The sequence below is a fragment of the Urocampus carinirostris genome, chromosome 10, assembly GCF_059441175.1.
Source record: "Urocampus carinirostris isolate Australia breed hairy pipefish chromosome 10, RoL_Ucar_1.0, whole genome shotgun sequence".
NCBI classification, from domain to species: domain Eukaryota; kingdom Metazoa; phylum Chordata; class Actinopteri; order Syngnathiformes; family Syngnathidae; genus Urocampus; species Urocampus carinirostris.
Window position 1 is genome coordinate 35,297,322 of NC_142358.1, and position 25,675 is coordinate 35,322,996.

Here is a 25,675-nt window from a genome sequence, read left to right on the forward strand (position 1 = left end):
GAGATAGTATAGACGTAGACAGTATAGAATGTTTACACACAAACTGGGAAGAGGAAGCGGATTTTCTTTCTTTTGGGTGGATGCTGGGTGACCACACGCCGGTAGTGGTGGAAAGAAGCAACACAGTAATGTCCTGTACTCTGAAAAGGTGCATACAATACATAATCTATCTTACACCGATATCCGGATATTTTTCGACATACCGAAAAAAATGTTCGTGTCTACCGTTTTACGTTAGTCGAATATTCGTAAGAATGCGAGCGTCTGCCATTGATGAGAAAAAGTTGCGTCGGAACGAAAAAGAAAAATTACAATCATCCTAACATAGTCCTGTCCAGAACATGGTGGACAATTCAATGCTATGTTAACTGTTACGGACTGATTCAATGGTCTATATTGCAAGAACACAAATAATTGATGAGAAAAAGGAGTGTCAAAAATAAAAACAAAAATTATAGAAAAATAATAACTATCCATTCATGTAAAAAACACTCGTTTTTGGTTACACTACACAATACAGTGACATCGCAATCAGATATTACACAGTGTCCCTTAAAAAATGTGTTTAAAAATAATTGAACGCAATATGAGAAATAATAATCTTTCAAAGTAACATATTCTTCTCCTTTTGGAAGATTATTTTCCTCATTTAATATTAATGTAAATATATAGATAAATTAATTACATTTCTTGTGTAAATATTGTGAAAATTATCCTTTTTTGTTAGTTTTTTTATTTCTCATGTAAAATGTGAACCTGGAGTGCCGCGTCCAATTTCGTTGTCACAATATGTTCAACCCATTTTGTAACAATGATAATAAAGGCATATTCCATCCTATTCTATTCTAATGTAATATTTTTCATTATTTCTTTTTTATACATTTTATTTTCTATATTCTGCACTTTCAAATTGCAAAAAGTCCCATTGAAAAAAAAATGGGGGGAAATGAATCGTAGACAAAGAATAGAAGTATTAATCAAATGATTTTTTTTCTGCTCATTCTTTCTGCTGATAATTATTTTGACAGCCTCTCATTATATGTCATTAGCCTAGATAAATTATCATTTGTAATAATATTAAATAATATAATATTTATATGCCCTGCCAATGGCTGGCAACCAGTACAGGGTGTCCCCTGCCCACTGCCCGAAGATAGCTGGGATGGGCTCCATTACCCCTGCGGCCCTACTGAGGATAAGCGGTGGAGATAATGGATGGATGGATGAATTATATTTCAACTAATAAGTGATTTTATGTTAATTAAACAGGAAAAGAAACCTCATACTCCATGCTCATCTTCATCACTGAAAATAACTTATTTAACCAGTTGGTTTCGTTTTAATCTACAATTTACTTCCCCAATACAAAGGACAGGAACAACACTCATACATTTTTGGAGGTACCTAACTAACATTGCAAAAATTAAGTTTAAACGTTTTTGGGGGGGATTTATGTTGCTCATTTACTAGCCACTGGATTTTCCCCAAGAAAAGCACAACAGAAGTCTGTTGAACGGAAAATGTGGGATTTAATTGATTTAATCTGAGTTTTTCTCATAATAAATCCTTATATTTCATATATGCATTAAATATTCACATATTTAACTATTCAAAACTGATCAAATGACTTTGAGAACAGCCTTGTTTTAAGGAACCATCTTTATCTTCGACAACGTCAATATGTTTTTCTCTATTTATATGTTTGTGCTTAGCAGGGAGTCTCCAGTGGACTGCAGCGTAGGTAAATGTAATAAACTGGTGGGGGGTAACGAGCCGTCTCAGATGAACTATGGAAACTACATGGATGAGAAAACCGGCCCTCCCCCAAACATGACCACCAATGAACGGAGAGTCATCGTGCCAGCCGGTAAGTCATCAAAACACACTAACGTATGAAGTTGTGTACCGTATCTTTTACACACACACAGAAGCAATATTTTTTTTTTTCTTCAGTCTCCGTGTTTTCACATAGCTTTGCCAAAACGGCCCTATTTTCTTTTAGGCGTGCGCCAGGTCATCATCTTTCCCACGAGAGTCTTTCCAAGTGTGTGCAAGTAGAAACGTCTCTCGGTCTGCCAGGGCTATATTTCTACAACAGCTACGGTTTCACCGAGCTAATCGTTAAAAATGTGAAATGGAAGAATTCGTGAAGATACAAGTGCAGTTTCAGCACTGCAATGTCGAAGAAATGTCACTTATTTTGAGCCGCAAAGATCGGATAGGGTCGTATCAATGGTCTCCAAAACCGTGCACTGCAAAACGGTTAAAAAGAAAGCCAAATATACCAGACTGTGGGGTGTACCCTGTACCCTGTAAGAAAATGTTATAGTTTTATGCTTGCCTTATATTAACTTGGTTATAAGGCAACTATAAAAGTACAAGATTTTCTTGCAGGGAACAGATCACACCCTATAGTGTGGTGTGCCCTGTGTTAATGTGTTGTTATGAGGCAGACATAGTAAAGGACATCATAAGAACTTTCAAGTGTGAAATGTGGACGTTGCTAGTATTTTGAAGAACAAGTACGTAAATTATGCAGAACATCATGGTTTTTTTCAACGACATGGTTAACACCATGCATCATAATCTCTAATAAACTACGCCCATCTAAGCATGTCCATCTCCAATACTGATGATCGGCAGTTAAAATCATGAGAGTACATTTCCATGGTGTCTTTTGCATCACCATGCTGTGTTTTAACCTGCATTACCTCTCACGTACAAATCAGCAGAAAACTTTGAATAACGCTTTGAGCTCACGAAAATATGGTTAATAACGGATATCACAATCTTGAACACAGTCATGTTATCTCAGAGACATGATCAACAAAATTTGAAGCGTCTCTGAAAATCATGTTTGGTGTTTCTCTTCTTCCTTTTTCTGCACCTACTATAAATTCCGGACTATTGAGCGCACCTGATTATAAGCCGCACCCACCACATTTTAAGAGGATAACCGCTTTTATACTTACACAAGCCGCACCTGTATATAAGCCGCTTGCGCCCACATTAAAACATGTAACACAATCACAAAATAAACCCAAACCCGACTTTAAGTCCCGCGATTGTAACTGAATATAAAGTACACAGTCCAAAAACCACATCCGGCAAAATTAACGGAAAATGATACCGGTATTGAAAGTTTGATGCAGACCTGCAGAGTCCGGGTACCGTTGAAAGTAATCCAAGAAAAAAAAAAATGTATATTTCCAAAGGTAGGGGTGGGAAAAATATATATCCACTATTGTCCGCTGCGTCCACAAACATGTCTCACCTTTACTCCACTTCCCGTCGGCCCCCGTTGTTTTCGACCCTTCTTTTTGATTCGCCCGTTGAAAACATATCAGAATAAGTTTCTAAAATAGATACATTACAAAAATATAAAGTTGCAAATACATATTATACATGGTTACACATATTTACAAAGAAAGACAGTACACCGAGAGAGTTTTCAAAGTTTTAATAATAATAATATAACTTTCATCCCAAACTGTGCCTGTGACAGGTAGAAACACGCTACTAGCAACACGCTCGCAACACAGTAAACGCGTCTGTTAAAAAAAAACGTACCGAACTTGTAAAAATCACGGTAAACCGTCCTCATCTTCCTCATGTTCTGCGTCATGTGCCTTTCATTTTGCATGATGAGGGTATGTTTGCGCTAATTTAATTTATTCACAAGCCAAAAAGTTGCAGTCTTCCTCGGCGCATATATTCCACCGATCTAAATCTTACCTTTTGTACTCGAGCGCCGCTGGCGGCAGTTAGAAAAATTACATAAATTGGCCGCATCACTGAATAAGCCGCAGGGTTGAAAGTTTGGGAAAAAAGTAGCGGCTTATAGTACGGAATTTACTGTATTTAAATTGGCACCGTAAATAACTAATGACCGTTAAATAAACAATATTTATCATTGATCTCAGTTGCTGCCTGCAGGGTTCTTATATTGTGTTCTGTCTTTTATATATCACACATTCGCTTCCTTTACATTTGGGACAGATTGTTAATTGCACTACTTTAAAATTCGGTGGTACTCTTTAAACTCTTTGGGTATTTGTGCACTATACGCGGCAGCTTTGAATTTCATTGACACTTTTTGTAATGACATTCAATGCGTTCTATTATATTTTATTCCATTCTATTCTCTACAGCCGATGTAAATCTGCATACTTCGTGCCACATTGACAGAAAATGTATCTCATGTTAAAAATTATTATAATTTTAGATTTTTGAAAAAAAATGTTTCTTGTCAAATAAAAAAAAATCCTCAAAATCATCAAAAAAAGTGTTATAAATACATTGTAAAAAATGTGAAAAAGGTAAATATGCATTTAAAAAAAAATACTAATCCGTCAAAATATTTTCCTTTATTTTATTACTGTGTCCCTGTAAAGAATTGTGTTTTATAAACTGTAAAGCTTTTTTTAAAATGTGAATTATTTACAATGTTTAATATTGGTATTTTGCTTAAAAACCAAAACAAAACAGAAATAAACATTTTGGTATAACTGGGTGGCACTTGTATGCTTGTCGACTTATTTTAATGCATGTGGCGCTTAGAGGAAAAAAGCATCTCTGGGTTAAATTTTCTTCAAATACAATCAATGGCAAAATACATTTCAGAAACAAATATATTGGTCAAATGTCTCAGGTGGATTTGAAATAATAGCTGATAATGGTTTTGGATCTCACAGTACAAGACTGCACCTTGGCAGCCATCAGTCTGGGTTCCAGATTGTCTAAGCAGTATATCCACCAGACACTATGGTTTGCTCAGTAAGTCTCTCCAGATGTAAGAATATGTAAGAAAAGTTGAACAATGACAGAAAAGGATTTAAAAAATGAAGACTCCCCCGTGAAAGTCGATTCACCTGAAACATTATCCCGCTCTGATGAATTCTCCTGCGGTTTAAGGAGGACAAAGAATTATTTATATCTAATAACTGAGCCGCGTCCGTCGCTGATAAATCATCCGGTTTTCAACCCGCTCATTTTTTCCTATTCCTTCATGCCACGAGATTCTAAACGCTCGACTCCCTCACACCCGGTTCCAGAAGCAAGTTCAAGTCGTATGCTAAGGCAATAAACGGCAAAATGTGTTCCTTCCCCCGCAGATCCTTCGTTGTGGTCCCAGGACCACGTGCGGCAATGGCTAGAGTGGGCCATCAAGGAGTACGGCCTGCTGGAGATCGACACGTCTTTGTTTCAAAACACGGACGGCAAAGAGTTGTGCAAAATGAGCAAGGATGACTTCCTTCGGCTCACCACCATGTACAACGCCGAAGTTCTTCTCTCTCATCTCAATTACCTCAGGGAAAGTAAGTGTGCTTTCCAAAAATCGGTCAAGTGATTGCGAACACGCATTTGACGATCTCATGATTTATTTGGCTAGAGTCGGTAGAAGAACGGTTCTTTCCCAGGTTGCGTTGTAAGGCATCTTTACAAATCGGTTGTGGAAAATCTTTGGGGGGATGGAGGTACTTTCCAGCGAATCTGGAAGAGAGTTAGGTGACATTCTATGAATTGCAATATATGTAATAAGTGAAAGTGTAGACAAAGTTAAAGATTTAGCGGGTATGTTTATATTCATTGGAGCTATTCGGATCTTAGTCCAACAATTTCCTGTCAACCTGAGGTGTAAAACTTATTTTAGCCACATGGTAGCAAAGAAAAACACTCTCATGACGTGTTCTGCCGAAACTACCTACCCTGTCGAGACGTCTTAGTGTAGGCTGATCCGACAGCCATATCTGCCTTATCTGCTGAAACCACAAAACAGTATTTTGAAACAGGGAATGAGTCAAAGAAGACTAAATATAGATGTAAATCCTAAGTACTCGTCACTTTTAACTCAATGTTTTCTTGCTTTTAAGGCACATATGATAGGTAGGACGAAAACTTCCCGGGAAATCTCTGTTGCTTTTGTGTGCATGCGCACTAGGCATTAGTTGTCACAAGCCAGAAACGGAGACATGACCCCAATAGAGTTCGTTAAACTCAGTTTTATTGAAATAAAGAGCAGTGCTTGCTTCCACGATCCGATGATCGTCGGACACGGGTGGCTGACGGCAGGAACGTGCAAGTGGCACTTCCGCGTCGAGCGAGGATAGTCGTGGGTGACAGGTAAGCTGGTCGGTAGCCGGGACAGGGGAGCAAGGGCGGTAATCGAGTCCAGAAAAAAGGTTGGCAACAAGTATCAGGCAGGAAACAGGGCAAAACAGATTGATGGCTGGGACGGAAGAGCAGGGCAGAAACAGGTCCAGAAACAGGTCGGCAACGGGTAACAGGCAGGAGAAAACAGAGCAGGAGATTGTCGGAGGGTGCGGTGCTTGCCTAGCAAAAGCGTGGGTTCGCAGGACGGTTTGACGGCTTCCTCATAGAAGCCGGGGGTTTAAAAAGGGTCCATGAACCAATCAGCACATGGGGCTGTTGGCGCCAATGGGGCATTCGCAGGTGCCCCCGAATCAGCAATCATGACATTAGTAGGACGTCGCGATGGGTGAGAATTTCAGAACACCGGTAGGACTGTGGATCTTTCGGAAGCTTACAATTGAATTATGACTATGATTCAGGGGTGTAAGATTAATACTATTATAACGTTTTTTACTTAAATATTTCATCCTTCACTAAGATTTAATCTTGTGTACTATTTATTTATCTATTTAATATTCAAATGTGCAGTTATAAAATAAAAGCAAAACAATAATTAAATTCATTTACACTACAGTTTATTCATATCAGGGAAACACATTAAAACGGGAAAAGGACGAATATAGAATATTAATATTTATGTTTTAGTGAAAACGTTGACCTGAAACGGGGGAATTTGCTGTTAGATGTAATATCAGTGATAGAAAGGTGCTATTGTTCATCTTTGTACTTTTTGCTTATTGATAATTTCCAATATCTGGTCATAAAAAGCATAGTTTAGTGACAAATGTTGCGGTGAAGAGAGACAGCCACAATTAAGTGCAATAGTATTGCCTCAAACAGCGTGTCCATGACTTCTAAAATAACATTGGGATGGGTGTTTTCCCAATTTTTCTCTGATTGATAAATAGTAGCCAGCAAATACAGCTACAGTGGATGGTTTGCTATAGGAGTGGTGCTTAGTTTTGGTGACATCCAATGGACATATTTAAAAGTGCAGGTCATTTTTTTAACGTGATGTGGCTCAGGAATGTATGTTTGACACCCCTGCTGTAGGCATACTAAAAGCTGTCCAGTATATATGATAGGTTATTATTTAGTCTAAAGTTTTGTTTTCCCCATCATGTCTACATATCGACGGCTGTAGTTTTGAGACAGAAAACACACATCGGCAGTCCTGCTCCTTACAAGATATCCATCGACTGCATATCTTGCGATGCTCTTTGTGCTATACACCACATGGACTTTAGTAAGAAGTCCAGGTGCATTGCCTCAGGAAGCAGGCTAGACCAGTGCATTCACGCAACCAAATTCGAGCTTATTACCTTGGAAGAGGCTCTCGATGGAATCCCGTTTCATATGTTTCAGCTGGGAACCCGAAGAGATTTGCTGGGGCCGTATGCAAATGCCTTTGAAATAGAAAATGCAACATCTGGCGGGGCTAAGAATTTTAAGCATATCGGTTTGGTCTTGGTGATTATTGAAGAGACCTGTTGGAACTTTTATTGAATACTCAGCATTCTAAGATATAACAAAAATCAGTTCCGCAGAATACAAAAAAAAAAACGCAATGGGTGGAGTGATTGATGTCCACAGTACCTTTAAAGTGTCGTTGGACTTCAAGGTGATGTAATGGGAACTGTAGTTTGTGGATGTCAACAGTTTTTCCGCGTGCACACTGTCAGGGCAGAGAGGGAAGGTCTTTATGAGTATAACAGCCGCATTGTGCTGCAGCGGCTGGATTTGTCTGACCGCCACTAGGCACGGCACTTTTCATTATGGCCGCCAGCTTCATGACTTAGCAACAGCTTACGTGCTATACCGTGACTTTGCCGGTTTTTGCCCCGCCCTACCCCCCTCTTTTGATTTAGACCTTGTGTGCTGTGGAATCCTCGCCGCTTGCCGGTTGAAATTGCTTTGGATGGTTTCCCGACAAACAAAAGCAATGAACGCTCCCCTTCCCGGGCATGGGCTGACCCGCTTTGGAGCAGCTGTCTGGGAATCGCACAACGTATTATTGACACTGGAAGCCTACGGGCAAGATGGTTAGTCTGAGAGAGACGGAGTGGGATGATGGAGGGTTGAGGCAGACCATGCAGGGACTGAAATTTGGTAATGAAACCCATTCGCTCTTTGCATCATCATAGTCGAAAGGAAAGCCGTCCAGATAATAGACTCCTGGCTGCTCTTACGAGTGGGCCAAGCATCTCAAGTGCTCAAAAAAGCAGATGGAGCCAAGCCCTTGTAATCGGGCTGGTCACATGATATCTAATGGACTACTCATTCATTCATTATCCCCGACAGTAAATCTTCGAAATGGGCATTGCAATCATCTCTTAGACATCTGTGTGAATCATGCGTAAGTCTGTTTATTGAACCTCTGATTAACATTTCACAAAGTCGTTAAGATCCAACTGTACTTTGGGTGATGGATACCCTTCCCCACGTAGCATCCTGATACATGGTTCAGGTAGCCTCGCCCGTGCCTCTGCCAGCACAATGGGAACATGTGTCTGGCCAAGCAGCTGTATGCAGTAACAAGGGTAGTTGTCAGTGCAATATTTTTGGCTTGATTCTTGGCCACTTAAGGCAGAGTTTTATAAATGATTGCTGTCCGCAACTCAATGTGCTTTCAATTTGGGTTGCAATTGGAGAATTTGTTCAAATTAGTCGGCCGGGGAGCGACTGTGGACTGTTTGCTTTATCGCACCCATGTAGGTCGTTTTTATACCACATGTGCAGAGACCCGAACACGCAGGGATAAAGGCCAGGTTAGAAATAGTTGAAGATAATACTAAAGACGCATGTATTTTCTATTTTTTCCTATTTGTATCATTCTATTTTTTATCTATTATTGTATTGTATATAACTTTTCCATTCATGGATCCTATTACCAACAACTAATCCAGGTTCAGGTTGCCGGGGTTGGACCTTAGCAATGAAACCCCAGGCCTTCCTGTCACCATCCACTTCAATCAATTTCCCGAGCTGTTCTCAGGCTAGCTGAGAGACAATGTCTCTTCAACGTGTCCTCCGTTGTTCTCAGGCTCTCTTGCGTGCAGAACATGCCTCACCTTACCGGGAGGCATCCAGGAAGCATCCGAATTAGATGCCCCTGCCAACTCAACTGCTTTTCTCAACGTATGAATGGTGAAAAAGCAACAGACAATGACCAGTGTGGTCTGACAAGACAGGTAGCCGATAAATTAACTAATTTAGTTAATTTCAAGTACTGTAAATTCCGGACTACAAACCACTAGTTTATTGTTACATTTTAAACACTGCAGGTTAAGACAATGCGGCTGATTTCTTTTTTCTTTCTGTGGTACCACTGAGGAAAGCTGCTAGCTGCTCTTTTCCACAACACAATCGCTCTAAATACAAAACAGCGCAATGACGTCTGAACACATTTATCGTCCTTCGATAGAAATGAATCCATGTTTTTGCCAACATAAGACTATTTTTTCATATAATACATAACATAATTAAAACAGGACGAAATTGAATGTTGACGTTGTATTTAAACTTTTTCACCTACAGATCAAGTCCTCAATTTAACATCTGAATTGAACAGCAGTTATCAACAAAGCTACACTTCTGTTTCCATATAATTGTGTCAATAGCAGTTTGCCAAAGAATATTTTAATTCTGTAGGAATGGTAACAGGCGCATTAAATGTGATCCATTACCGCGGAAACCACTAATCACAACAGCACTAAAAGACATTTCTGTGTTGCAATCTGGCACTATTCTCCACGGTATGGTTGCCCTGGCGCTGTTGTCTCGTAACATTTTTTGCAACACAGCCCTCATTTGCGTTCTCTTCCGGTGAATGGTCACGTGATTCAAAAACAGTTGGACAAAACTGAAAACGACACCCCTGAAAACAGCAATGGCGTTTTGAGGCCAAATGCATCAACGTCAGATTCCAAACGCAATTGGCGCTAGGGGTTAAAATGTAAGAAATTAATCTGAATTACCGTAAATTCCGGACTATAGAGCGCACCTGATTATAAGCCGCACCCACCACATTTCGGGAGGAAAACCGATTTTGTACATATACAAGACGCACCTATATATTAGCCGCATGCGCCCACATTGAAAAAACGCAATACAAACATGAAATTAACCCATACCCGATACAGTCCAAAAAACACAGCCGGCATAATAAACGGAAAATGATACCGGTACTTAAGATTTAAGGCAGACCTACAAAGTCCGGGTGCCCGTTGAATGTAATCCAAGGAAAAAAAATGTATATTTCCAAAGGTAAGGGTGGGAAAAATATATATCCACTATTGTCGGCCGCGTCCACAAACACGTCTCACCTTTACTCCACTTCCCGTCAGCCCGCGTTTGCCCCGCCCCTTCTTTCTCATTTGCTCGTACAAAACATATCAGAATAAGTTTCTAAAATAAATATATTACAAAAATATACAGTTGCAAATACATATTATACATGGTTACACATATTTACAAAGAAAGACAGTACACCGAGAGAGTTTTCAAAGCTTTAATAATAATAATATCATAACTTTCATCACAAACCGTGCCTGTGAAGGGTAGCAAAACGCTACTAGCAACACGCTCGCAACACAGTAGTCTGTTAAAAAACATACCGTACTTGTAGTAAGCACGGTAAACCGTCCACATCTTCCTCCCTATAACTGATGTCTTCAAAGTCGTCTTCCTTCAGTATGGGAAAGAGACTTTGTCATATAGACGTTGTCCCACGCTCCCCTATTCAAAAACACACTAGCATCACGCTCGCAAAGTAAAGTTTACGTGCGGTAGCTCTGTTTCCTTCCATATCGGACTGCTCGATTGCGTTCAGCTTGAAAGTTGCGTCATGTGCCTTTCTTTTTGCAATATGCATGATGAGGACATGTCTACGTGAACTTAATTTGTGCACAAGCTAAGAAGTTGCAGTCTAAATCTTACCTTTTGTACTCGAGCGCCGCTGGCGGCCGTTAGAAAAATGACATAAATTGGCCGCATCACTGAATAAGCAACAGGGTTGAAAGTTTGGGAAAAAAGTAGCGGCATACAGTCCGGATTTTACGGTAGTCCATTTTTATGGCTGATTAAGCCTGTGATTTAAACTCCAGTGATGCTTGTATAGAGACAAAATTGAGTTTCCTTCTTAAATTTCAGCAAGCTTTTAATCAGGTGTTCTCTGTAGTCTGGAATTTAAGGTATGTTTATTCTTATATTCTAGCATGCCACTACACAGGTTGAGAACAACACTGCTAGAGACGTTATTGCATTGCCGAAACAGACAACGAGTGCTGGAGAGCACAAACTAGTCATGAGTGAGAAACATTAAAAAAAAAACTGCAACGGTTCTGTTTCTCCACTGTCACTGTTTCTTCTTGTATCCGGATTGATTTCACAGTGAGTCAAGTCGAAAACGAGGAAGAAAGTGGAAGAAAAAAAAGGCGAACGATAAGTCTGGGCTTCTGCACCGCACTGTTGCTGAGTGGGGGACATTCTCTAACCCTCAATAGTTTATACAGACCATAAACATCTGGCCTTAAAGGCTGAGTAGGGAAAATGTTACTCTCTCTCTCTTTCTACCCTCGCAACATTTTTATTGAGCTTCTCGAGCATTAGTTCCTTCTATTAGTGTTCAGGGCCTGGATGCGAGCCCCGGACTGTTAGCCTTCTGCCGCTAGCAGCCAGAGTTAGTATACAGCTGCTCACTTTGACGTTGGACTTCAGATACTCAGCGCAACAAGAATTTATATCGCTTCTAAATAAGTGGAGATGCAGATGGCTCCTGCCATGTAGAAATGCTGATATTGGACAGTTGGATAATCAGTTGGGCAGACATAACGACGGGTCACAGTGTGCCACTTTATTTTTTGTAGCCTTTTCATTTTGATCGAATGTCTTTGCCATATGGAGTTCCAAATTCAATCACAAGCAACTCTATATTATAAACATAAAACAGGTCTATGGATACAGGGGCTAAATCATTTAGGAACAGCCTAAAAATCAGAAACACATCTTGGATAGGTGCAGCTCTACTACAAGTTTTCGTCGAGTTTAAAAAAAGTGTCTTGAAATTATTTTGAGGTAAAAAAGACACATTGAAGTAATCAAATTTATATGGTGCATACAAAGGAGGCAGGATTAACGACATCACAACATTTGTATAAAACTTGCATGGAAGACAGCCAAAAATACAGACCACAGTTTTTCGGTACAGTTCTTAGACAGGAAGTGTACAGTAACCATTTGAATGGCCTGCCGTTGTGGATAAAACTGTAACCCTCAGAAATGCTTAGTCCAGACCTATTAAATCAGCTGTCTGCAGGCCAAATGCAGCCCAAAAACAAACCACAACTGAACCAGCACATGTCCACTACCACAATTGAGTTACATTGACAAAATGCAGAGGGTATCTTGGTTTGTAATTAAAAAATATTGCTGTGTTTGACACCGTCAATGCAAAACCTTGTACTGTAGTCAGGGAGTAGATTTCCTACAACGCATTGGTTTGACTCATGGTTAGCAGTGCTAACAGGTCTAAGATATGCAACTATTAACTTCAAAAGGTAATCTGTAAATTAATACCTATTACCTATTTTGCACTACTGCATATTGCACTATACGATCCCAAAACTGTAAGTAAACAACAATTGTAAATATCTTCTGCCTCTACATACCCAGACTTTCTTGTGTGAATATTGTGTAAATTATCTTTTTTATTTGTTTTAACCTTATATTTAAATGTGAACCTGGAGTGCCAATTCCAATTTTACTATCACAAAATGGTCACCCATTTTGTAACAATGATAATACAGGTATATTCTATTCTATTCAATTTTATTCTATTCTATTCTATTCTATTCTATTCTATTCTATTCTGTTATATTCTATTCTATTCTTTCCATTCTATTCTATTCTATTCTATTCTATTCTATTCTAGTTTATTCTATGGTTAAGATTCTAACTTTTAACCAACTGTTAAATACGTTTAAATTAATATTCTTGTCTGATGTATTATCGTCATTATTATTATCAATTATATATCCATCCATTATCTGCACCGCTTATCCTCAGTAGGGCCACGGGGGTGCTGGAGCCCATCCCAGCTATCTTCGGGCAGTGGGCAGGGGACACCCTGAACCGGTTGCCAGCCGGTCGCAGGGCAAACAAAGACAGAAAATTCACTTCCTCATTCACACCTAGGGCCAAAGAAACGCCTACTTGTTCAAATGTTTCTTTGTCAAAATTATGCAAACGTAGCCCCATTATTTGAAAAACTGGACTAGAAATGCCGTCAGAGTGTAACATCCAAGGTTCTACAATAAATAGATACTATTCACTCTAAAATGTTTGCTTTTATGTCTTTACTTAAGAGAATCAAATAATTCCTGAAATTGCCATGCACAGTGAGTAAATTAAGACGATTGTGCTTCATATTTGAGATTTTGATAAATGTCTCGCGAAGCATATATAATGGATTGTTGATAATCGTAATAATAATAATAATAATAATAATAATAATTTCCTTGTATTGTCATTCTGTGTAACAATGTACACAGAACGAAATGTCGATTGCACCTGACCCGTTATAGCGAGCCGATGCAGCCGCAGCCAACAGAGGGCGCCGCCGACCACTAATGATGAAAAAGGTTCAATTTAGTTTCCTAAGAGAAAAGTCAAACAAATGGGATTTTGAAATGTCAAGTCAAGTCATGTTTATTTGTATAGTTCTAAATAAGAAGAGTCTCAAAGGGCTGCACAGATCACAGACTATTGCAAACTACAGACTATTATGACACCATCCCCTCATCTAAAACCTAAACGAGGGCATATCATACACATATATTGTCAACATAAAATATAGGTTATTCATATGCTATAGAATAAAAGTGTGTTTTAAGCTTAGATTTAAACATTTCCACTGAGGTTGCAGATCGAATCTCAGGGGGAAGAGCATTCCACAGCACCGGGGCCCGGATGGAGAACGCTCTCGAACCTGCGGATTTCTTCTTGGCTCTTGGGATCACTAGTAGACCAGCCTTTTCAGAGCGAAGGCTCCGGACCGGAACATAGGGGGAAATTAAATCTGAAAGATATGAGGGAGCAAGTCCATGCATGATTTTGTATAATACCAACATAACCTTAAAATCACATCTTAAGCGAACAGGGAGCCAATGCAGGTTAGCTAAAATCGGGGTAATGTGATCTAACGTTCTTGTCTTAATTAAAAGCCAACTGCAGCATTTTTTACTAACTGAAGGCTCTTGATTTTGGACTGTCAAAACAGCAATGTTATAGTATCGTCTAACATTTGCTCGACAGTTGACTTATTGTCTACTTTTGAGTGAGTTACTCGGAACCTTCGTTTGTTGACAAAGTCTACGCCGCATGTTTAGGTGACGATATCCTGCGGTTCTTCGAAATAAACCACCAGGGTTGACGAAGGTCTATCGAGACGCTTAAGACAAAATTCTGTTTGTGTTTGCCTCACTCAAGGCCTTTTTATTTGGGAACACTGGTTCATTACGCAATCTTAGGAGAAGATATGGATTTTCTGTCTTTACAACTGCGACTGGGCTGTCAGATTTGTGTTTGTTTTGAAGGGGAAGAAGAAGCCGTCCAAATAAATATGCAGCATAGTCAAAATTCCCTGTCATTTGCTACTCTAGTTGTCTCTCTCTCTCTCTCTCTTGACGCTATGGCTTTCTCTGCGGGATGGTTTGAGGTTTTCTCAGCAATGCTGCCCGTTTGCCTGTCTGGGTCAGCCCACATATGTGGCGCACAGTAGGAAAAGGGTTAAACAGCAAACAGCCCTTTTTCCCGCTCCCCTTAGTCGCCCCCGTTTTTGCGTCGGCCGTTTCCCACTTTGACGCGTTACGCCTTTTTCTGGTGGCTCGCTCGACTTGAGGAATTATTTTTGTATGAGGAGCTGCGTTTGATTGCCGTGCAGGGACCCGGCCTCATACAATGGTTCCCCTGTTCGGAGGCCCCAGGTCTCTAAACGAGACCCAGAGCCTTGGGGGGTGCTTTGGAATAGGTAAAACCAGGAGGGGTGGGGTGTTGGGGAGCTAGCGTACATTTGTGGATCACCCCTCGCCCCCTTTGGCTCGACCCCCTAAAATAACAAAGCTCGACTTGGCTACTCCATCCCCCCGCAAGGATCTGAATCAAATCAAACGCTACTTTTTTGAAATTTGTCATTATTCATTTTGTACAATTGAGAAAACAACGGATACTTTCCTCCCAACTCAGCAGCTGTCTGTGTGCTAAATCGTAACACGTTCCACGTAGTAGCAGCTCTTGTGTTTTCTCTGTGCATTTTTTTGGTTCTGTTTTTCCACTGGCTGATTTATGCCTGGGGCAGCTAAAATTAAGAGTGCATTTTGGTGCCGCCCAGGGTGCCTGTGTAAGTGCAGGAATGCAGTGCCGGGTTTTGCTACATAAGGTGAAATGACTTGGCTGACTTTTATTATTCAGGGCTAGACTTTGCAACTAAAATTTTGGCTGACTGACGTGTGGATTTTTCCCGAACCCGAGTTGTATCAACAGCGTTGCACCTTGCCATGTTTCGTTTGTTCAGTGCACCGGTGTACAAGTTATCGGTTCATTCTTTTCTAAATCGGACCTAAGCCAAAATATTAGGTGGAGTCTGATTGCTAATGAACTTTTTACTGCCAACTGCTGGTAGTTCCATTTTTTTAGCAGTCAGCAGAAGTTGTTGGAAGATAAAAAAAAGTGTTTTTTCTTTGGTTGCAAAGCTCAAACCTATCTTTAGTATGACCAATTACTAGAAATATTAATCAATATAACAAAAAAATAAGTAGTTATTTGTTCATTTTAAATATAGATTTCTCATTTTGAACAAAAACATCTTAAAACTATCATTAAAATTGTTGGGAAAATACTAAGCATGTGTTTGTATTTGTTGAGTAAAACTGAATGTGTTCATTAAAATAAGAATTATAGAAAAACTTCCCTGTGATTACTTTACTTGTTCTATGAGTTGAGTTTTCTTTTCAAACTATTCTACTTTTTTAATGTTGAGAAAAAATATGGTGAATTATTTTATCCTTTCAAAGCATTAAAATATTACAACAAAGAAAATTTCATAGAATAAGAAAAAATAAATACAAAATATATATTGGAATTGTGAAAATAATACCTAAAAATGACACAAGTATTCACATTTAAGAAACTCTTTCATTGATTGGTTGATTAATAGATTTACGTTTGTCCTTTTCTCAAGGTTACAAGTAATTCAAAATCAAAAACTTTACGACACTTTTGAAACAAAAAAGAATAGTTTGCCAGATTAATAGTTTTTTAGATGTATGTTGATGGAGTAAAAACACATAACGTTTATCGGAACAATCCTGTTACCAAATTTGATTGTGTCCAGTTCCAATGAAAATTGTTAATTCCGGAGCGCATGTGATACCAAATATCAGTTCAGGACCTCCATATTGCATGATAGTTTGACTCCAAAGCAGACGAATTATAAAAATGTTTATCATGAAGTATTATTTGCAGGCTTCTCTGACAAAGAAGTCAACCATTTTGCCACTCAGTGTCAAATTAAAATGACATCTTAGATTTAAGTTATAAGGACCAATCAAGGTGTCACTCACAGATGTCAAATGACATACCAGGTTAGCTGTGATTGCTCATTATCCACGTTAATATAAATGGCAATAAAGAGTATTTTATCAGATTAAATATTGTTCAATTCTATTTTATTTTATTCTTTTATGTCATTTGCAGCTGACAGCGGGTGGCAGAATAGCTGCTCCCTTGTTGATGGTTAGTCAAATAAATGTTTTGGTCCCACTTTACGGACTTTTCAGTTGAATGTCTTCTTATAATTGTTTATTAAGTGCCTTAGTCCTTTTTCTGTATGTGCTAGCTTTTAACAGCATTTGTATGTGATCTCCTTGCAGGTAGCTCGTCATTATCCTACAATACGCCATCGCACACAGACCCGTCTCCACGTCTGGCTGCCAAAGAAGGTAAGAGCACTTCTCATTGTTTTTTGCTGGGAATCCGTTATATATTTATGAATGAAGAGTGAAGGGGTGTGGGCTACAAAGAGATAAAAAGGGGAAGTACAATTCAGAAAATTGCAGGTGGGAGTCCAAGGCAGTTCTCTTCTCACTTTTGAACACGCTGAAATGGCAGGTGTCGCTTTTGTGTGTCAAAATGAGACAATCCGTCTCGGAGAGAATAGAAGCATATGAATGAGCAGCTAAAAAAATGAAACGCTGATGAGTTCCGTCCTCAGCAGGCTGGGTGAGGACGGACGGTGAATGCGGTGATTGGGGAGGGGGCCGAGGGGCACCAGGTGGATATGCATCAGTGACAGGTGCTGAAGCAACAATACGCACTGTGCAGGTGCTTGATTGGCTACTCACAGTAGATTGTGCTGCACTTGTGATGGTTGAAAAGACGCCATTCAAAAGGCTAGTTTGCATCCTGTTAAGAACGTTTGAGAGATAGTGAAATGTTGAGATTTGTTTTCTGCTGGTGATGTAGTGTGATTTGTTTTAGGTATTTATGAGAATGATACTAAAACAAAAGCACATTTTTCAATCATTTTAGGTCATTTTTTATATTCTAATTAAGAAGGGATTCCCCTATGACACATCCTAAAGCGCCAAGTCTAGAGGACATCACTAGCTTGTGATACCCAGGGTTGGGTAGGGTTACTTTAACTTGATTACTTTCAATTACTTTTGGATTACCCCAATACCAAATACGCTAATAAAAGACAAAAGCAACTACCGTAATTTCCGGACTATCGAGCGCACCTGATTATAAGCCGCACCCACCACATTTCGGGAGGAAAACCAATTTTGTACATAAACAAGCCGCACCTGTATATTAGCCACATGCGCCTACATTGAAAAATGCAACACAAACACAAATTTTACCCATAACCAACACATTCCAAAAACACAGCTGGCAAAATGTACGGAAAATGACACCGGTACTTAAAATTTGATGCAGACCTTCAGAGTCCGATGCCCATTGAAAGTAATCCAAAGAAAAAAAGTGTATATTCCCAAAGGTAAGGGTGGGAAAAATATATATCCACTATTGTCGGCCACGTCCACAAACACGTCTCACCTTTACTCCACTTCCCGTCAGACCGCGTTTGCCCCGCCCCTTCTTTCTCATTTGCTCGCGCAAAACATATCAGAATAAGTTTCTAAAATAAATACATTACAAAAATATACAGTTGCAAATACATATTATACAAGGTTACACATATTTACAAAGAAAGACGGTACACCGAGAGAGTTTTCAAAGCTTTAATAATAATATTATAACTTTCATCCCAAACTGTGCCTGTGAAGGGTAGCAAAACGCTACTAGCAACACGCTCGCAACACAGTTGACGAGTCTGTTAAAAAAAACCTACCACACATGTAGAAAATACGGTAAGCCGTTCTCAGCTTGCTTCCGATAACTGACGTCATCAAAGTCGTCATCCTTCAGTATGGGAAGGAGACTTTGTCATATAGACGTCGTACCTCGCTCCCTTATCCCAAGACACGTTAGCAACACGCTCGCAAAGTAAAGTTTACGTGCAGTAGCTCTGTTTCCTTCTTTATAGGACTGCTTGTTTGCTTTTAGCTTGAAAGCTACATCATGTGCCTTTCTTTTTGCAATTTGCATGATGAGGATATGTCCACGCTAATTTAATTTGTGCACAAACTAAGAAGTAGCAGTCGAAATCTAACCTTTTGTACTCCAGCGCCGCTGGCGGCCGTTAGAAAAATTACATAAATTGGCCGCATCACTGAATAAGCCGCAGGGTTGAAAGTTTGGGAAAAAAGTAGCGGCTTATAGTCCGGAATTTACGGTAAATATGAATACAATTATGACTCACAACACGTGGTAAGCTTTCTCTCCTGGCTTTGATCTCTTTGATCTCCGGAAAAACTAACATAAAATGCGCCAGAAACAAAATGAAACTAAATCCAAACAGCTTGCCAACATCATTTTCACCGTTCCATGTATTCCGTTACTCCCCAAGCCTGCACAAAATTTTGTAATTTTATTCATATTTAGTTTATTTTGTATTTTATTAGCATATTTGGTATTGGAGTAATCCAAAAGTAATTGAAAGTAATCAAGTTAAAGTAACCCTACAGTAGCACAGCCATCAACACTCTAAAATACACTTCCCACACCAGCCACCACCCAAGACATGTTTCCCTCTGGTAGGGGCTGCTCGTACCCCAAGCAAACAAGGACAAACAGGTCCATTACCACCCTATCTTTGCGACCATAGGGCGCACCGATGAAAGGGAAAAGTATTCATTGCTGTTTCTATTTCTGTATTTAACACCACAGAGGGCGCACCAGCACTATAGGGTGCAGGTGCCCTCTGCTTGCCTGAAATGTTTCCCCTCACTCATACAGGATGCAAATGTTCCGTGCTTTACTGTTCTAAGACATTACTCCAAGAAATAGATACAAAGACATTTCAGTAAAGTTTGCGCCACGAGGGGGGACATTCTTATGCAAATGGGGGTGGTTGGGTCATTTTTGGCACAACACAGACAAACATACAAGTGTGTGTATTTAAATATACAGCTGTAGAGTTTGATTGTGGTTTATTTAAGTATTGATTACAAAGTAAAACCCATGGATAATAACTTGTTGGACAAGCAAACCTTCGATTCATTCAATTTCAATTCTCTAGCTCAGTTTCCATTTTCTACCACGTAACGCAGAAATTAACACACCATCGCGAATGAAAACACCAAGAGAATTCAATGGAGGGAGAGTGAGGTTTCATACTTGGGAGGACAACTCTGTTCCACCGCCGGTAGCACAATAACTATCAAATTGCTAGATATTGTACTGCATTACCATCCATGAGCACTTCCGCTAACAATTCATTGTGTGGGACGTCAAGCGCAAGCAAGATATGATGGCAATCAACAAGAGACTCTTAAAAGTCACAGGAGACGCATAGAAGTTGCATTTAGTTGGAAATGTGAACTATCTCATAAAAAACATTGGATTTCACCCAAAAATTAGACTTAACATCAAGAACGGTAGCTTCATCGTTTCCTCAGCTACACCTGCTGCTTCACATGAGACACAGGCAGGGTTGGGTAGGGTTACTTTAACTGGATTACTTTCAATTACTTTTGGATTACTCCAATACCAAATATGCTAATAAAAGACAAAAGAAACCAAATATAAATAAAATTACCAAATTTTGTGTAGGCTTGGGGAGTAACAAAATACATGGAACGGCAAAAATGATGTTGGCAAGCTGTTTGGATTGATTTTCATTTTGTTTCTGTCGCATTTTATGTTAGTTTTGCCGGAGATCAAAGTGATCAGAGCCAGGAGAGAAAGTTTACCACGTGTTGTGAGTCATCATTTTATTCATATTTAGTTTCTTTTGTCTTTTATTAGCATATTTGGTATTGGAATTATCCAAAAGTAATTGAAAGTAATCCATTTAAAGTAACCCTACCCAACCCTGGACACAGGGCGCATTGCAACTTACGGATGTGAAAATAAAACACTCTTCTTCCACTTTCTTTGTGAGATATATTTAAACTATTCCACATTTTAAGTTCCACCAGTAATTCTTTTTTTTTGAGATTTCCAATAAAACCTTGGCACAAAGTCCAGCTAAGCCTTTTAGACCTACGCCCAGAGTGGCCTTCTACGGATATCTTGACCCTCTACAAACATTACTTTGCTGACATAACATGTACATAATCGAAACGCCCACTACAAAAAGAAAGCTACACATCCTTTACATCGGCAGCATAGTGTCACTACCAGAGCATCGAGAGCAAACTGAAATAACAGCGATAGCCACCAAGCCGGATGAGAGACCCGCACAGACAGGAAAAGAGGAAACTCTGCGTCTGATAAGTGTCCGAAAATGCCCTCGTATTTGTTATCTGGCTCTGTGAGTGGATGCACCAAGGGTCCTGTACAGTACGGGTCGCCCATTAGGAAGGCCAGATAAGATTCTGCGTGGTCACCCTTCGACCCGGCCTTCCTGCTTCTCAGCACCAGGTATTTGGACTGGCACGGATAGCGGGTCACTCCCTTCAGGAGTATTTCCCTTTCACAAGTGGTGACTTCTATTAGGGGTTGCCTTACTGTGAAAATACGATCCATTCTTTAGCCCAACTCCTTCCAGCTCAGAAAAAGAGGACACAATCAGGTAATAGCTTCATTGTAGACAGTTTTTGACCTTCACAATTAGAGAAGCTGACTTCCAATTTCTTGTTTAAAAGTAAGAGGGCTGCCAATCCATGATGACACAATAGTTTTTTAAGTGTCAAATTACTGACATTTGAAAAGAGGGATGTCTGACGTTTGCACGCACATAATAGTATCGTAAATTCCGGACTATAGAGCGCACCTGATTATAAGCCGCACCCACCACATTTTAAGAGGAAAAACAATGTTGTACATACACAAGCCGCACCTGTATATAAGCCGCATGCGTCCACATTTAAACATGTAACACAAACACAAAATTAACCAAAACCCGACTTCAAGTCCCGCGATTGAAACTAAATGTCCTTCATTAAAGTCCACAGTCCAAAAATCACAGCCGGCAAAATGAACGGAAAATGATATCGGTACTTAAGGTTTGATGCAGACCTGCAGAGTCCGGGTCCCGTTGAAAGTAATCCAAGGAAAAAAGTGTATATTAAAATATATCAGATGAACACATTTACTCACTCAACTCCTTTTTCTTTAACCAACTTTTTACCCCCTCTTCTTTCCTTGTCTGTCCCTCACCTTTAGCAGTCCCCACTTAAACTCGGCACCCCGCGTTTTTTCCGTCCCTCATTTTTCGTTCATCCGTGCAAAACATATCAGAATAAGTGTCTAAAATAAATACAAATAAATGCATTACAAAAATATACAGTTGCAAACACATATTATACATGGGTTACACATATTTACAAATAAAGACGGTACACCGAGAGAGTTTTCAAAGCTTTAATAATAATAATATAGCTTTGACAGGGCAGTTAATGGTAGCAACACTCGAGCGCCGCTAGCGGCCGTTAGAAAAATTACATAAATTGGCCGCATCACTGAATAAGCCGCAGGATTGAAAGTTAGGGAAAAAAGTAGCGGCTTATAGTCCGGAATTTACGGTATATATTTTTGACCTGGGTATAGCGTACTGATAGCCTGATTATTTTTGATTAGACGTTATGGATAGATACCCTGAAATAAGCTCGGGTATTGCCTGAAATTCATAGCTTATGTCAGAATTTGCCCAAAAAGATTTTAAATGAGCTAAATTGTCAGATACAATGGGAATCATTTTAATTTTCTTTGTGGTGGGGGGTGAGGGGCAAAAATTCAGGTTAATTTATTATAAGTGAGGAAAAAAAAACAGAGAGTAGAAGAGAGTAGAATATCACGTCAAAGAAAATAGCCCAAACTTAAATTAGTTCGAATTCAATATAAAACAGTGAGAAATTTAAATTAACTAATAATGATATAATATTACAAGCTACAAGTACATAAAATAAGGGTAAAACATTACAAAACAAACACTAATAGGTCCAACAGTGTTTAGTTTCTTGGTGAATCTAAATGTAAAGACGGAGGCGCATTTTAAGATTAATTCAAAAAGTCTTCCTTTCAAAGATATGTTTCTTTTAGTCTTCCACATTTTGAACAGATTTCTATTCGTTTAAAGCTGTAGGAATGTGCCATTATTTTCCAGTAACTGTCCAAGAGTCTAATGATCTGAAAGATAGCCCGACCTGTGATGAAATGAAATGAAATTATCTGCATTTATATAGCGCTTTTCAACTCAATGACTTCTCAAAGCGCTATACAATGGGCTTCACATTTCCCAATAGCAGCCGTGCAGCCATGTAAGGCGCAAACCTGCTTATTGGGGGTTCAGTGTCTTACCCAAGGACACTTCGACATGTAACACGGACGAGCCGGGATTCGAACTGGGATCCTTTGATCCCAAGACGAGCCCTCTACCTCCTGAGCTACTGCCGCCCCATATTAGATCATTATTTCTTTTTTAAATATATACAAATAAATTTTCATTTTAGACGTATTATTAGAACATATAAACTGTATTACATTAAGCTGGTGTTAGTATGGTGTCTTATGTGTTTTTGTATCTGGATCTAATTATTCTCTAACTGAAACATCCATCCATCCATTATCTGCACTGCTTATCTTTAGTAGACGCTCTAACCACTCAGCTGCAGTGCCGTCCCACTGTAAAATTTATGTCATTTGTATTGTTACATTTTCTTTTGTCCTAATCCCAAAAAGTTGAGGGTTGAGACTTTTATCAACATGTTTTGATCTCATCTAAATACTCAAGAAAACGAATAGTAAGTAATAAATTAAGAGATTGGTTTTAGATGCAAGACTCCTTAGGAACTATGAGTACTTTCCGATTTGATTTGGATTCTTATCAAATATTTTGGTTGTTAAATTACAGCCTGTGTAGCACAACAGTAACATCCATTTTTTTCCTCCAAATGTTCACTTTAATACATCGTAAGAATGCGAGGCAAACCGACTTTTGCTCCGGGATAAGCCTTTATCAGACGTTTTCACAGATCAGGGCAGCCAGATGTTCATATTGCCGTTCCAGGGCAGCCAAATACTTTGCAGACTCTTTGGGGTTGAGTAAGCACGAGCATCCTGCTGGAGAAGAACCTTAATCTGGCCCAGACACTGCGGTGTAAAACGCAATGTTATGAATAAAAGCCGGCGTAGCAAACACGGAATGTAGCAGCAATGAAAGGGTGTGAGTGTCTGTGCGTCAGCGCGTGTTTAAAATCTGTCTGCTGGTGGGTTGGCATGCATGTGCACGTGCGGCTTGCTGTAGACTTCCTTGTAACATGTCACTTTGCTTTAGGCCAGCCTTTCTGAAACGGAATGAAGGGCTTCAAAATGTGCTAGTCGGAATTTGGTCACTGATGGTCAAAGTTAAGTACAGAAAAATATATACCAGTGACGTGTGGTGACGTCCGTGTCTGGTGAGCACTGTCAGATTTACAAATAAATTAACTTACAGCTTATTCATGATTTAATAGACAGAGTAAGAAGGCAACGTTGTTTTATTGTCTCCAACCTTTTTCAAACTACTGTATTTTCCGCACTATAAGGCGCACCGGATTATAGGGCGCACCCCCAAAAAACGGTTTTCGGTCCTATATTTACCATACATAAGGCGCACCGTATTATAAGGCGCTACAATGGGAATGTCGACAAAACAGTCAGATAGTTCAGTCAAACTTATTACCCCCTTAACATTCCGAAAGTTTGCAAAGAAGCAAATACGTGTCTCAGACATGTACGGAAACAGTGTCTGTACGATGTCACCAATCACTCAAATGCATCGTTCCAAATATCATTCGGAAGGTTAAAGTCTTAGGATTCAAGAAATGCCAAACATTTCTTAGTTTCCATTTTATTTTTTGCTGGCAACTGTGTGGACAGCAAAGTAAGAATTTTATTGTGCAGGGAAACAGGGTTCTTTACTGTGCATATGACAATAAACACTTTGAATTGAATTTAGTTTAAAAATAGACTCATCACAGTAACATCAAGATCGCACTAAAACAACATACCGGGAAAATATAAAGCCGCATAGCTCACCTAAGTTCTCTTGCAGCCATCACGTTAAATAATGATACGTAACCATGGTCTTCTTACAACCGTGAGTGTAGTAAATCCAGGAGAGTAAAATATTTACAAATACAGAATAGTAAAAATTGTTTTCTCTATGCCGTAGTGCAACCCAACGTGTGATTCACATTCATCTTTTTCGGCCAATTGCAGGCTTTGTTTTGCCCCTTTAGCCTATGCGAGCCTGTAAATGATAAAAAGCATCCGCCCCCTATACCTCCGAATAACTTTAGCCAATAGTGACTGATTCAAATGATGATTGACACATTGGTTAGGAAATGAAACGCTGGTAATAAATCCCAGCATACACCGCGGACTACTTCTAGTCGGCGGCTGCTTGCCTTAGTTGCAAGACTTTGCGGCTTAATATTGATCCATATATAAGGCGCACTGTATAATAAGGCGCATGGTCAGCTTTTGAAAAAAAATAAAGGCTTTTAGGTGCGCCTTATATTGCGGAAAATACGGTACCTATCTTACTTACAATAAGGCTATGTTTATCATCCATCCATCCATCCATCCATTATCTGTACTGCTTATCCTCAGTAGGGTCCCCGGCGTGCTGGAGCCCATCCCAGCTATCTTCGGGCATTGGGCAGGGGACACCCTGAACTGGTTGCCAGCCAGTCGCAGGCCACTCAGAGACAGACAATTCACTCACTCATTCACAATTTGGACCAGTCAATTAACCTGACATGCATGTTTTTGGAATGTGGGAGGAAACCGGAGTGACCGGAGGAAACCCATGCAAGCACAGGGAGAATATGCAAACCCCGCACAGGAATACTGGTAGCTGGATTTGATCCCCCGACCTAAGAACTGTGCCGTGTACACGCTAACCTCTCATCTG

At 39.6% G+C, this 25,675-nt stretch overlaps 1 protein-coding gene across 3 annotated transcripts in view; it reads left to right on the plus strand.

Moving 5' to 3' along the window:
* Positions 1–25,675, plus strand: part of fli1 (Fli-1 proto-oncogene, ETS transcription factor) — a 73,634-nt gene that overhangs the window by 24,277 nt on the left and 23,682 nt on the right. For 2 of the 3 annotated variants that reach the window (XM_088346141.1, XM_088346143.1), the window contains exons 3-5: positions 1,713–1,867; positions 5,115–5,318; positions 17,082–17,150. In XM_088346141.1, coding sequence (XP_088202267.1) covers positions 1,713–1,867; positions 5,115–5,318; positions 17,082–17,150 — 428 coding nt within the window. The remainder of the gene's footprint in view (positions 1–1,712; positions 1,868–5,114; positions 5,319–17,081; positions 17,151–25,675) is intronic. The other variant, XM_088346142.1, reaches the window with a different exon arrangement.